Genomic DNA, 15025 nt, shown 5'->3' on the forward strand with positions numbered 1-15025 from the left:
TCTCTACTCTCTCTTCATCTTTCCCCCATCCTCTGGTGATGTAGGGCATGAGGAGGCCTACGTTCATTTTGCTTCTGTCAATGAATAGGGACAAATCTGCCAAGTGCAGTGAGTTCACTAGATCATGAATTCCTGGTATTCTGGATTTCCTGTCTTTTTACCCTTGCACCAGTGCCTGTCTTTGAGTTTATAAGACTGACTGATCTAGAAGAGGTTCAGCTTGGTGTAACCCAGCTGAGGCAAAAAGGCCCACTGAAGATGGCAGAGGGTGGGGGGAGTAGTTCTTGGATTCAAGTCTTGACAGATGCATGCTGAATTTGGACCAGCTTTCTGCCATCCCTAACCTGTCTTCCTACCAGTGGTAAACTTTTTACACCTCAGTAACTATTGAACGTGACTTTCCTTTTCATGGCTTTTCCACAGGATGAAGATGAGACGCCATAAGCTCTTTCTGACTCTCTGCATGGCTGGTCTCTGCCTTATCTCCTTCTTGCACTTCCTCAAGGCCCTTTCCTATGTCACCTTCCCCCGGGAGCTGGCTTCGCTTAGTCCCAACCTCGTCTCCAGCTTCTTCTGGAACAATGCCCCCGTCACACCTCAGGTCAGCCCTGAGCCAGGGGGTGCAGAGTTCCTCCGCACACCCCTGTACTCCCACTCCCCCTTGCTCCAGCCCCTGCCTCCCAGCAGAGCCAGCGAAGAGCTGCACAAAGTCGAGTTTGTGCTGCCGGAAGACACGACAGAGTATTTTGTCCGTACCAAAGTTGGTGGCGTTTGCTTTAAACCAGGCACCAAGGTGTTGGAGAAGCCACCTGTGGGAGGGCGGCCGGAGGAGCGAGCAGATGGCGCAGCCTCGGGGCGGCCGGTTCGCAAGCCGCTGAGCGCTAGTGGGACCAAACGGCGCAAGTGGGTGGAGTGCGTGTGCTTGCCGGGCTGGCACGGCCCCAGCTGTGGGGTCCCCACTGTGGTCCAGTACTCCAACCTGCCCACCAAGGACCGCCTCGTGCCGCGGGAGATCCCCCGGCGGGTCATCAACGCTATCAACGTCAACCATGAGTTTGACTTGCTGGATGTCCGCTTCCACGAGCTGGGAGATGTGGTGGATGCCTTCGTGGTGTGCGAGTCAAACTTCACGGCCTATGGAGAGCCACGGCCCCTCAAGTTCCGTGAGATGCTCCTCAACGGCTCCTTTGACTACATCCGCCACAAGGTGCTCTACGTCTTCTTGGACCACTTCCCCCCTGGCGGCCGCCAGGATGGCTGGATTGCTGATGATTACCTGCGCACGTTTCTCACGCGGGATGGCATCTCTCGCCTCCGCAACCTGCGCCCAGACGACGTCTTCATCATCGATGATGCCGATGAGATCCCGGCCCGCGATGGCGTGCTCTTCCTCAAGCTCTACGACGGCTGGACGGAGCCCTTCGCCTTTCACATGCGCAAGTCACTCTACGGCTTCTTCTGGAAGCAACCAGGCACCTTGGAGGTGGTCTCGGGCTGCACCATGGGGATGCTCCAGGCTGTCTATGCTACTGACGGGATCCGTCTGCGGCGCCGCGAGTACTACACCATGCCTGGCTTTCGGCAGTATGAGAACAGCACAGGACACATCCTGGTGCAGTGGTCGCTGGGCAGCCCTCTCCACTTTGCTGGCTGGCATTGCTCCTGGTGTTTCACCCCAGAGGGGATCTACTTCAAACTGGTGTCGGCCCAGAATGGGGACTTCCCCCGCTGGGGTGACTATGAGGATAAACGAGACCTCAATTATATCCGGCAGCTGATCCGGACTGGTGGCTGGTTCGATGGTACTACGCAGGAGTATCCCCCCGCTGACCCCAAGGAGCAGATGTATGCTCCCAAGTACCTGCTCAAGAACTACCAGCGGTTCCGCTACTTGTTGGAGAACCCCTACCGAAAAGCGGAGGGTGCTGCGTGAGGCCACTGGGGCTCGCGTGGGAAATCAGAACTTCACAACAAAGGGAAAGCTCGTCTGTTCCTTTCTTTTTTTGTTTTCTTTAGTTCCAGGTGGGGTGTGCCATTTCTCCAGGGTCTCTGCCCTCCCTCCCTTCCTTCTCTTCTTCCCTTCATCCCAGGGTGATGCCTGGGGATGTGAATTCCTCAGTCACGTGAAGGGAGGCCTGGGTAGGAGGAGGAGGGATGTTGGGCACCTATTCTGGCAGTAGCATAAAGACTTTCCTGCATCTCCTGGACCTCTCCTGCTGGCTGGAGAGAATCTCTGCAGCCAGCTGGCAGATTTTCCTCCGGGGGAGGCTGGGAGGGTCCCATGGGGAGAGAGGACAGCTGTTCCTGTCCACCCTCGTCCTTTGTGGATTGGAGCAAGCACAGATGCGAGCCTGGGCTATTCACTGAGCGTGTGAGTCAGCAGGCACAAACCGATGTGAGTGGTCACGTGTGCAGATGTGTGTCACAGGCATTTTTTGGATGACTGAATGTGCAAAAGTATCTCAGTATGCATTTATTTTTTGTATACCTCTATATTCAAAGAGTATTTTGGGGAAGGGAAATCCTTTGCTTCCAAGGTGTTCTCCCCAAGATGCAGCCTCCTCCCACCGGCTTATTGCATCTGTCCTGGGCTGTGTCTTGCCCTGATGCTCTACCAATCCTGGAGCAGGCAGATAGGAAGCAGAGGAGAAAGCCGATTTTTTTTTTTTAAACTTTTTTACCCCTGCCCCCACAACACTGCACTGGCTTGGCCCACAGAAGCAGAAGCATCTTCCCTGCAGTACGTGCTTCTATTGGGGCTGGGATAAGCTGCAGGGGACTTAATCAGATGGTGGGAGCGTATGTTTACAAGTGCATGGTTTCCTATGTGCATGAGTGCTAACATGCATGGTTTTGGTATGCACGTGGGCGTTCATTACCAGTATTGGGGGGGAAGGGGACATAGTTGGGCTTGGATGTGTGGGCTTTCAGGAAATGGTGGGATCCAGAAGCTGTGATCTCTGTCTCGGCATGGATGACTTTTCAGGGAATTCACAGGAGAGGGCCAGGGAGAGCATTGGCTCTGCATATCAGTGCTATGCACGTGGGACCATCGTGTGCTTCTCTGGCTGCCTCTGCAACCCCGTGGGCTGTGCCTGTTGCAGGGCTGCTGCTTAAACATGCTGGCTATTCCTTCTTGCCGTGGGGTAAAAGGGAGAGGAGAAGGGCAAAGCCCTGAGTCAGGGATGAGTGTTGTGGGGAAACACAAAGACTGTCAAGGCATAGGATCCAACTGTCTGCTCTTAGGGTGTGAGTGAGCTCATGGAGAAAGGGGCCATGGGCAGACTCCCCCTGGGGCCAAGAGACTGTTTTGGGACCATCATGCAATCCAGAGAACATGTGCAGCCTGGGCCGTGCAGACAGGACCATGCAGAAGAGAGGGGATCTAGGAAGACACTAGTTGCAGCTGGTTGGGCCAGTGTCTGCTCAGAGTTTGCCAGTGATGGGTAGTCAGGATCTGGCCTGTTGTTGTATTGGATTGATTCAGCTCATCGAGGAGGCAGATCCATGTCTCCACCCTTACCACCCTTCCTTAGCAGATGGCTTGATGGGGTGCGCAGAGTCCAGGCTGTAGTGGGAAGAGGGTGAAAAACATGATGAACTTGCTGTGTCAGCCTTGCAGTGGAAAGACTCGCTCATGTTCCAAGCAGAGAAGTGAGGATTGTATGGAGGAGGAGGAAAATGTTGGCATAAGGAAGAGTGACCCCAACATCAGGCCAGCTGTGCTGAAGCAGGAGGGTTTCCATTGCCATTAACTCACTCCGTCAGGGCTCCATATTCCTGTGTTGTCCAGCCCATTCCCACCCTCGTGCCTCATTCCTATCTCTGTATCTCTTTCTTTCTCTCCTGTATCTCTCCTATTCCCCTCTCTAGAGAAGTGAAAAACATCAAGAAAGATAACTTGATTGCCTAGTAAGACTGAGACTGAAACAGAATGAAGATGAACATATTTTTCTGATCAAACTGAGATGGAGTTCATCTTAGCTCCTTCCACATCTCATGTGCCATAATGCCTGCTTAGAAGAACTGAAGGAACCTCTTTTTTGTTGCTTTTGTTTGTTTGGTTTTTTAAATCACTGTTCCTACTTCTGCTGTGTCTTCCCCACAGGTAGAAAAGCCCCTTTGGGAACAGAATGGAGGGAGAAGCTTTGGTAGGCAGAACACTCTTCCCCCAAAGGGAAGCTGTGGCTCTTCTAAGTCCAGACTTGTTGATGCAGCAGGAGGGAATCTTGTCACAGTCACAGGGTCTTTGTGCCAAGCGGCTGCGTGGAGGTCTTGGGCATAGAGAGATTATAGAGAAATGGGGACCCAGCTGAGAAAGGAGGAGCCTGCCTTGAGCAAGATGAGAGCAGCACAAAGGAAACATGCTTTCCTCAGGGGCAGCCGGAGGAGAGCAGGTGTGTTAGCTCATGGGATTCAGTAGCAGAAAGGTATGGAAGGAAGAAGCTATTTTTCATTTTTATTCTTGGAAGGAAGCCTGAGATCTACTCTCAGACCTTTGGCTTTGCCTTATCTCAGAGACAACACAAGCCCAGTGCTAGGCCTTGCTGAAGACAGGAGAGAAAGGGAAGTCAGTCTTTGCATGGGTGCCTTGGCAGCACCAGAGCCCTGTGAAGCAGGGGATAAAGTGTATGCGTGCTGGGGTTGCACCTCGTTATCTTTTACAGTGGGAGCAGCCTCTCCCCTGATACCAGCCCTTCCTGTGCACGGGCATCCTTGGGGATTTTTAGTGCACTGCAAGTCATGTTTTCATCGCTGAGGTATGACCCTTGTCTCTTGGGAGTTTCAGATGAGCCCACAGCTGCAATATCTGGAACTCCTACTCCTGAAATACAGCCTGTTGCCTTCTTTCCCCTCTCCTCCATTATTTGCTCCATCATTCTCTGCCTCTCCCTCCAAATTGCCTCTCCCTTCTGCCCCCTTGGGCAGGAGGAGAAGGTCCTGCTGGAAGAGCAGCGCTGGGGCTCTTCTGCAGGACTCTGGCCCTGTCCTCCTCCTGGACTTACTCACTTCCTTATTCTTAGGAAATTAAATTTAGACTTCTGTTGTGGTGGGAAGAAGGGACTTTATGGATGAAATGCATTTTTTTTTTTCCCTGTTTCTCAAGGATCATTTAAACTTCTTTTGATTTAAGGCCAAACCAATCAATGTTTCTGTCTAATTTGTCTGGCTAACCCTGTGTTTATTATCCTTAGGGAGCTAGAGTGCTTGTCATTAAAAATCTTCCTTGTCCCTGGAGGGGACGGGGACTAGCAAGCTGACTTTTGCACAGTGATTTCCCAAGGTGGTGGCTTGCTCTCTGTCCAGCCTTGCCTGTACTGCTGTGCCGGGACCTCCGCGGCCAGCGCGCGGTGGGGACAGCTGCCCTCCCAAACAACCTCCACAAGAGGGAACCCAAAAGCATGTGGGTGTGTGGGGTGGTGAGAGAGGCAAAGGAGGAGGCAGGTTTGTATCAGATCCTCATTTCCCAACACTGAACTCTTTGAGGTGAGCGTTGAGGCTCCTTCATCTTGTCTGAACCAGGTGCTGAGGTTGGAGAAGGGAAGGACTAAAAAAAACCCATCCTGCCCCTGGGCTGGAACTGCCTCTGGAACACCAGAGCCTGATGTCTGTTGGTTGTTGCAGCCATGAGCAGCGAAGCCATGTGCCTGCTGTCTCTCTGGGAGCCAAGCCATCTGGTGGAGGGTGGGAAAGCACCGCCAGCCTTTCCCTGCAGCCCTCTTCAGCTCTGTGCTTTTTCTTGCCCAAAACCTTTCCACCTTCAAATTAATTGGTGCAAAGGAGGGCCAGTAGTGAGGGTAGTAGGTGAACCAGTGTGTGGCATCCCCAAGCCCTGATCTTCTTTCTCTCTGCCCATCTCTGTTCTTGCCTTTCTCTGTGCTTTCCACCTAAAAAAGGGATTGTGTGCCCATGCATGGCTTTGGGGTGGGGAACTCATCTTCCTCCTTCACCCCAAGTGAAGGGAAGGACCCGCAGCAGGTGAGCTCGCTAAAGCAGAGGGAACAGGGCAGGTCGGCCATCTTTGCCCCTCAGGAGGACTGGGGATAATGCCGCACACAAGCGACGGACAGAAAAGCTGGGGTGGTTTTGTGCCTGCGTGGTTGGTATAAAGGATGACACGCTCAAGTCCGCTCTCGATGTTGCTTTCTCTGATCCCTGTGTCCTGCTGAGGTGTTTGCTGTCGTGCAGCTCAGGCCAGCCTGCTCTTCGTGTCTCTGTGGCAGGTGAACGAGGGGACCTTCTGGCCTCCAGGTAATGTATGACTTGGGGTGCGGAGAGAGTGTCAGAGCAGAACGGGTATTTGTTCCCCTCTGCCCCCCTTTGGTGTATCCTTGTGGGATGGCAGTGTCTTTTCCCCTCCCAAACATCCCCCAGGCTCTGTCCCTGTCTCCCAGCTCCTGCTAGCAATCTCTGTGGCTGCTATGCCTCTGCACTGTGAAGACACGTGTCCAGGGTCACCCCTGGTCCGATTAGTGAACACTGGTGGTGAGGAGGGAAGGGATGGCTTGTCCTGGCTTCACTGACCTCAAACCTTGGTGACAAAGGAGGGAAGTGAGTGGGAGAATGGATCCCGAATCCCTCCGTCGTTGTGTTCTCCTCTCCTCTTCCCCCCCCCCCCCCACCCCCTCCCCTTCTGATTTCTGAGATGTTGGACAAACTTGCTCTTATTATGGAAACGGAGGGGGAGCTGGAGGCAAGGGGGTGGCAGGAGGGGCTCGGATCCAGCAGCAAGAAAGGAGAGCTGTTTCTGATGCAATACACTGACATTTAAAGCTTTGGGGACTACAGATAATGGGTTAAGAAGGGATCTGAAATACTCTGAGGCTAAGAATTCAAACCACTGTTTTTTCTTCCTGTGCGGATGATGATGCAATATCATCCTGGAGGTGGTCCAGCAGCACTTCTGAGCCTGGGGTCCACCTGGACCTGCTGGTGGTGTTGCCCCTGAGGTGGCCCCAGAAAATCCTGCTTTGGCAAAAGAACATGTGGACTTGCCAAAAATAAAATAAAAAGAAAAAACAAGAGCGTCTGCAAAGCTCCTTTCCACTCTGTAATTTATAAACAGCAAGTAATAATGACCTTTTTGTAAGGATAAATCAACTGTACATTCTGAAATCATTTTCTCTGTAAATGGTTGGATTTCATTTCACCCTTAAAGGGATGCTTAAAAGGAGGAGATAATAATAAAAATAAAAAAATTTACAAAGTATGAAAGGAAACCAAGGCATGTGTGTGTGGCAGCTTTTATTTCTGATCGCCTGGCAGAGGGGCTGCTGGAAAACAGCAAGGGAAGTTGCGGCTTCCCACCTTGGCAGGGCCGTGTTCCCGAGGAGAGAGATTGTTTTGGGGAATGATTTCTGATTTTGTGGGCCCAGGTCAGGCCTAATCTTCTGCACGTTAGGTGAGTATGAGCATGTACAGGCACACGAGCAGGGAACGATGGCTGCCAAGCAGCTCTTGGAAGAGCTGGTGGATGTAGGAACCAGCGTCACTGCTCATGAAATGGTCCCTTGTTACCATCTCCCCTCCCTTGGATGCATCCACTTTTTCAAGCAAAGCCGTGGAAACCCTGAAGTCCCAAATTAAACCTCCCTGCTGCAAAAATGTCTCTCTGGTGGCTGGCTTTCAGCACGCTGTGTGAGAGAACGTGACCTCCTTGTTTTAGCTTATTTTTAAACCTGTCTCGTGTAATTTTGGCTGTTCCCATTACTCAGTATCAAAGCCCGGTCCTGCTCTGAATCCTCCTAAGCATCTGGCCTCATCAGTGCCTTTGGCAAGGGCCTTTCACAGGCTCATGTGCCATCTATAGCTATTTCACTTTTTACCTTTTTAAGTGTCTTGTGCTTCAGGTTCATTCCTGGTCCCATTTAGAGATAGTGACTGTAAACATCATAGGTTAGTTTCCTTATAATCAATAGATCCGGCACATTCCCTCTTCTTTCTCTCCTCCACATCAGTCTAATGTTTTCAGTTGTCCTCTTGTGGAAGGGTCTCCATCAAACTAGAGACTTGTGCCATGCATTGCTTAATGCCGTTCTGCTGTCTCTGGAACAAAGGGCCTGGAATAAACATGCCACTCAAAATTAACAATTAAAATTTTCTATTAAGTATTTTTGTGCCTGAATAGGGAATAATCTAAAAATAGATCACCACCAGAATGCCTGAACTTTCCATTTTTCAAGAGGGGAAGATAAATATATAAGCTTAGGCTAATAGCAATTTAGCAAGACAGCTTAAGAAATGACAGTTGACTAAGGTAAAGGTTCTCCCATGTATTTTTCTTGCCTCCAACATACAATCTTTCACTGACATTTATACTATTTTAAGAAGTAACGTAAATGGCATTTCTTCAGTTCCTTATGAGGTTTTAAAAGAAGGCATTGACAGAACCCAGGACCTTTTTTGCTGGAAAGCACAAGCTTCTGCTGCGGGAGCTCGAAGCGCCTCCATGAGCAAGGGGTTGACTCCTGCAAACCAGTCGGTGGTGGAGACCCTCATTTGCAGGAGCTGCGCTGACGGTCAGCTGAGTGTGGGGGGCACGTGGCTCCACTACACGCCTTGTATACTACCGCTCAGAGGGTCCCTCAGGACATCAAAAGGGATCTTGGTACATGCAGCGTGCATCCTGGATATGGAGCCTTAAGCACCGTGTTGAACCAGGAGCGTGCCAGCCATCTGATGCCAAGTGAATCCCGTGTGTTTTTGCAGAGTTGCAGTTTCCCAACAGGTGTTACACAGGGAGGTGCACCATGGCTCTGGCTCTGGCATGACCTGCCTGGAAATGAGCCGTTTCCCCCAAGCTCTCGCTGTATGTCAGGGATGCCCAGTGCTCATCGCGGGCACCGTGAAACGCTGCTCGGTGGGGACCGAGGCTGCGGCAGACCCTCTGCCTCTGGCTCACGGAGGGGCTTGCTCCGGCTGGTTCCTGATCGAAGTCTGCAGCAGGTTTGCTGATCGGGGGATGGACATGCTGTTTCCAAACACCAGGGTGCTTGGAAGCAAAGCAACTTCAATATAAACTTACAGCACCATTTAGAAAGCTGGAAGGAGGATACCAAGAGCCTGGCTTGCTGGCTGTTTGTTTTTGTTGCTTGGATACATTTGTTCCCTGTGTAAGGGCACAGCTTAATATGCTGTTTAGCAGGGACAGTTAATTTTTAATTATTAGTCTGATTTTATATATTTTTTTAAAACCTCGCTGCTTTTGCGGCTCAGCTGGGGAGGCAGTGAGGTCCCAGCTGGCCGGCAGGCAGCCCGTGGAGCCGCCAGGGAGAGAGTCGCCCCAGCCCTGGAGAGCGTCACCAGCAAATGGCTTCATGCTCACGTGCCTGCAGCTGCAGGCTCCAGCTGCCCTGCTTTCCAGAGCACCGCGACGGAGAGGATTTGGCCGCAGCCATGGCAGAAGGGAGGCATATTCTTGCTCGTGGCAGTGGCACGTGTTTCTATGGCTCATAGGCACGCTCATACCCCGGCTGTGTCAAACCTTCACCTGGGAGCAAGCTTTGCGGGGCTTTCTTCTGTCGCTGCAAAACGGCCTCAGAGGAGGCGTGCGAAACTCTCCCATCCGGAGGAAGGGCTTCGGGTCACTGAAGTGAAAGGCTGACATAAGGGATATAACCCACGGACGCTTGGGAGAGGAGCTTGGCTTGGGGCCAGGCTGCTACAAGCTTTGCCTTTGTGGCTGCAGCAGGGACAAGCATGTCAGCAAAGGGTTAAAGGATCAGCTCACTTCAGCTAATGCTTGGGATGATACAGTAAACATCTCCGAGAACCCCAAACACAAACCTTTACTTGGAACTAAGGAAAATTTGGCAGTCCTGACATTTCCAGCATTTCTGGGTGTGCTTTTCTTTTTAAGCAAAGTGAGAACAGAAAATAGTCCTTACCGTCTTTTGAAATACATTATAGCTATGTAAGAATACAAATCTTTCAAGGCCATATCCTCACTCTGCCAAATGAAATACAAAATAAAACTCCCTTGTCTTATTCTTATGTTTCCTGTGCCTTACGGCTTGAACCGTGGATCCTCTTGGCTGAAGTCCATCCCAGTAACGATTTAATTTGGGAACCACACTTCACCTTTCCAAAAATAAGGAAAACTGAGAAGAAGATCAACTAAGCTGCGCTGAATAAAGATCTAAAATTACTTCTCCAGGACCTCACATTAAAGAAAATATGTTGCCCAGAGAATGTATAAAATCAAATATTATAAGCCTGCCTCTATGCAGCAAACTCTTTCCTGGCAAACTCTTTCCTTTTTAGCCCTGTTCTACAGTCTGGACCTTTTCCAAAGAGAGAGCAGCAAATCATCAGTCTTTTTTTTTTTTTCCCCTCAAACACTTACTAAGAACCAGGCACACGCAAAAATAAAAGAATGCAGAAAACATCTACCCACTTCTGTTTGGTTTCCAGTGTTTTTAAAACATTTGACTCAAACTGTTACCCAGGAATGAATGTCAGTACTGCAAAACCAAAACCAGACAAATTTCCTCAAATGGGACAGAAATAAATCTATCTAAGGACCCGTGAGTTAATGGGACAAGATGTGCAATAGATGTCTTCACCTAGAAAAAGAAGAGAAGCAGCAGGATGTAGCAGCTCTGCCCTTCTCAGGTTGTATATATGTACATGGGACCAAACCCCACACGATGCTGGGAGCCCAGACGCCCCTTAGGCAAGCCAAAACCCCATGTTCATGCTGGTAGGACCTCACCGCAGCATGCAGCGGGCAGAGGGGTACAAAAAGCCTGAGGGTCAGTGCGGCGCCCGGTGGGGGGGGGGGGGGGGGGGGCTGGTGCCACCGGCTGCAAGCTCTCAGCTCTCCGCAGACACTTCCAGGAGAGAAAGCCCACAAGGCTGTCGGAGTGATGCAAAATCGCAAGGATAACAGCACTCACAAAAGCAGGGTCTCTGAATGGCTCTGGAAACCTGCTGCAGCATGCAGCTGGTGCACAGTGCAACCCGGTAGAGGGGGAAGATCTTACTAGCCAAGGAATAAAAAAAAAAAGGCCTCAACAAATCCAGCCACAGGGAAATTTGGTTGAAGAAACACAAGTTGTGCTGAGAACGAAGGTACACACGGACTGATTGCAAAAACACTACAGCAGCATTTTCAATCTGTGAGGTAATAAAACAGCTTCCGCAGCGACCGTCAGTGCAGACCCTCGCAGTGGTGGCAGCTCTGCAGCGCACAGGAGACTGCTCGCTGCTGCCAGTGTTTGCAGCCCCCTGGGCTGCAGGGCTGGAGGGTGAGGAGCTGAAAAGCCCCACTTCAGCAGCAGCAGGGCTGGGAACCTTTCCTTTCCTCCCCCTGGCAAAAACACACTCTGAGTGTGGCTCCCCAGAGTGGCTCGTTACTCTCTGTTACTAAAATCTGGGTCTCAGCTGTAGATCAGGAAAGCCCCTTGAAAGGCAGCTGCGTACCAGCGGTCTCTCCTCCCTCAGCATCCGCCTTCGTTCCCACATGCGCTCAACATCAAAGCTGCTGGGCGTTCAGGGAAAGAAGCCACCTGCGCCACCCTTGGCCCTCTGCCCCTCCTGGCTCGTCACAGATGGAGAGCAGGAGCCCAAATCCTTGAGAAAAGTAAAGAAGTAGGGCTGCAATAAAGAGAGCTGTTGAACGGAGTTAGACTGCCAAAAGGCCTCTTGCAAGGTTCTTTTACAAGAAGATATTAAGGATATTAAGCCCAAGCTCAGATGGCATTGGTGGGTCACTACCCATCTTCCCTCTTGTGTTTTGGGATTGCTTTCTGGCTCCTGTAAGAGGCTAGCCTTCTGTTTCCAAGCGCGGGTTTTTTCCTGACTCTGCAGAGACCCTCCAAGATGCCATTTGCAGCTCTGCGGGTCATGTTCACCTCCCTGCTGCCCAGGGAGGGTTTGCTGGCTGGTGGCAGGCAGCACAGGGATGTCTCCCTGGCTGGGAATGGTCCTGCCCTTGCAAAATGGGTGATGGGAAGCCCTGGGGATGGCACTTGACTCTTGGAAGCAGAGGCTGCAAGCCGGGCTCAGAGGCAGCAGTTTGCTGCTTTTGGTGGCCATCAGAGCCCAGGCAGTGCCGCTTGAGTGGGAGGACTGGCTGCAAGCATGAGACCAGCAGAGGAGTGGCGGCTCCGGAGACTCCCAGGGAGGCAGGGGACGGGGGAATGTCTGTGCCTTATCCCGGGTAACAGCATGGGTTATTGTGCCCCATCACCCATGCTGCCTTTGATATTTCGCAAGCTCACTTAGTCATTTGGGGAAACAAAGGTCGTTATTGTTCTCCAGGTGCACGGCTAAGGTGTGCTCCCTGCTCTCCGCCTGCACCTTGCCCCATTGGGGCAAGTAAATTCCCTTTCTTGCAGGGACGCAAGCTGGAGGCACGGGGGCATCCCATTCCCAGTGGGTCCATGGGGAAAGAAGCCACTAGGCAACAGGACTTTGCAGGCAACAGGGCGCCGGGGCCAGCATCCCATCAGGGCAGCACAAGTCTTTGGGGCTGCTGGGTGGCTCCCTGCCAGGCTAGCTGTGTGCGGTGGGTCAGCAGAGGAGCCAGCCAGGTTGGGAAACACTGGGAAGCACGGCGACGTTGCTTCACTGTCTCAAAGCAGAGTTCAAGTTTACAACCCCTGGCACGTCACCAGAGGTCCAGCGCTCGCACGGCAGCTGGGACGGTGTCGGTCACGGGTCACTCTGTTGTTGTGCTTGCCCTTCTCTTCGCAAGACAGAAGGGGCAGGTTGAACACCCGTGCCCACGTGGCATGGGGAACCCATGGCAAGCAGCGGGCACAGTGAGCCAGCGAGCGGCCGCCCCGGAGGGGCCGAGGCAGTTTGGAGGCATGCTGCGTGGCGTGGCCGGAGGAGTTCACAACCCGCACACGCAGCTGCTGGCGAGGGGCCCGGGAGCTGGCGTCAAGCCTGGGGGAAAAAAAAACAGAAAGAAACACTAAACCAGGCGCAACCCGAGGGGGCCAGGCTGGGGAGGGGGCGCTTATGGAAGTCCGCAGTCCTTGGCCGCCACGGTGGGAGGGCAGCAAGGAAAGCCTGCCGTTGCGCAGCCTGATCCGGCAGATCCTGTTCGTAGCGCATCAGGGGTTTGCTGCACGTAGCTGTGCAAGTTTTGATCCAGACTTGGGAGTTTTGGGGACTGGGCTCATGAGCGCACCTGCCCAGAAGTGACAGAGCCCTGTTGTGAGGAGTGAAGTAATCCTGTGGATCAACAACCCGAGGAGGAGGCAGGAAGCCAGGAGGAAGGTTCAAAGATCAATTTTCATTCTGGCAAGAAGGTTAAGGGTAGGGAATATGAATGCTGCCTCCGAGGTCCCAGATACCTCAGTGTATGAACTGATGATCTGGAAACAAAGATGAGCAATATACCAAACATTTTTAAGAGATTACTCAAAGCTATTGACTCTTGAGGAGACCAGAAAGGACTGTAAGTAAAATGCAAATGTGGCAAATGGGCAACAACACGCATTTGCCAAGGCTTAACTGGGCATGTGCAAAGTCAGAAACGAGAAAACAAATTACACATAAGACTTACAAAGCTCCAGACAGTCTCTAGCAACTCAGGAAAGGATCTGGATGTCACAGAAACCCTGGATCTGCAAGTAGCTGCAGGTTAAAAAAAAGCACACAAAAAATATTAGCATGCAAAAGGAAGAAGGGGAGAATAATATGGAAAATATGATAATGCTATTATGTAAATCAGTAGCGTGGCCTCTCTGGGAATATTGTCTGCAGTTCAAGTAAGCCTTTCCCAGAAAAGGCTGGTTAGGGGCATGGCAAACTCCCTCACAAAGAGAGATCAAAATGATTGGGGTTGTTTATCTCAGAAAGGAAATGAACAACAGGAGATTGGCATGGAGAGAGCCAGTCCGGAGCTTCTGGTTTTCTTCCTGCTCAATTCTATCGCTGTCATATCTGATGTTGCTGAGAAGTGTGTGAAGTGATGTGGCTCTCCTCTGTCAAACATGGTTTGCTCTTTCTCTCACCCTCTCCCCCATGGGAGGCATGGCACATACGGTTATGTTTTATATTTTGGTAGGATCTGGGGAGGAGGAGATGGCTAAGGACGAATAATTACTCCCCGGAGTAGGCATATAGTAGAGAAGGTAAGATTGGAAAAGGGGAACTTGCACCTGGATAGAGGGGCGGAAGGTCCTGGCTTCAGGAGGCTCCTTCCACCCCCCTCAGGCAGATCCCGGAGAGGCTGCCACCTACTGCCCTTCTCCCAGAGCCCTTGAGACTTCCAGACCAGGCCCTGGGGTTCCTTGGAGGGAAAGGAGCTTGAATATGATAAGTTACTCTGTAAAAAGCATCAGGGTAGTCAGAAGTACCTTCAGACACGCAGGATTAACCCACTGCTCTCTGTCTACCCCGAAGCACCGAAGAAACCTTCTCGATTTACCCCCACATTACCCTAGACAGGCAGCACACACAGCCGGAGACACCCGTTGACAGCCTGTGCTGTGGTTGTCAACTCACTGCAGCGTGCTGAACTCTCCCCTTTACCACACGAAGCCGTCTGATGGCATTTAGGCCTGCCAAAGCCAGAACGACAAAAGAAAATACCTATTAGTGCTCCAGCTGCTCTGGGCCGTGCGGAGCACACCCGCAGGCACCTGGAGCCGCCAAGGCCGACAGCCCAGCCCGTTTCGCCGCAGCACGCAAGTCCCGGGCTGCTAACGAGGCCTTCCACGGTGGAACAAGCCTGGTGTCCAGCGGCGGGTTCAGCGCGGGTGCCCACCCCGGCCTCGAGGGCAGCTCCAAGTCTACGGGGGAAGGGGAGACTCCTGTCTCCGCCGTGGTGACAGCTCAAGCCAAGGTGGGAAGCGGCTCCTCCACCCCGGGCTGTCCAGGCGCAGCCTGGGTCCCTCCAGGCGGCACCGTGGGGGTCCCACTCGCCCCCTGCTCCCCTCAGCCCTTCCCCACAGTCTTTCCGGGTGTCCCCGGCCCCCACCCTGCCCCAGCCTCTTCCCCGCAGCCACCCCCGCTGGGGAAGCCGGCTCAGTCACCGCAGCCGTCACCCCTCGAGGGGCACGGCCTC

The 15025-nt window shown here is 52.3% G+C and overlaps 1 protein-coding gene across 1 annotated transcript; it reads left to right on the plus strand.

Annotated features, from left to right (window-relative positions):
* Positions 1–424: 424 nt before the first annotated feature.
* Positions 425–1938, plus strand: MGAT3 (mannosyl (beta-1,4-)-glycoprotein beta-1,4-N-acetylglucosaminyltransferase). The gene has a single exon (XM_009321710.1). The coding sequence runs from the start codon at positions 425–427 to the stop codon at positions 1931–1933; it is 1509 nt and encodes a 502-aa protein (XP_009319985.1). The 3' UTR covers positions 1934–1938.
* The last annotated feature ends 13087 nt before the right edge of the window (positions 1939–15025 follow it).

This window comes from Pygoscelis adeliae, unplaced genomic scaffold, assembly GCF_000699105.1.
Source record: "Pygoscelis adeliae isolate BGI_AS28 unplaced genomic scaffold, ASM69910v1 Scaffold60, whole genome shotgun sequence".
NCBI classification, from domain to species: Eukaryota; Metazoa; Chordata; class Aves; order Sphenisciformes; family Spheniscidae; genus Pygoscelis; species Pygoscelis adeliae.

What these genes read in the sequence shown, in the direction of transcription:
- MGAT3 (XM_009321710.1), top strand. Translation starts at nt 425, where the DNA reads ATGAAGATGAGACGCCATAAGCTCTTTCTGACTCTCTGCATGGCTGGT.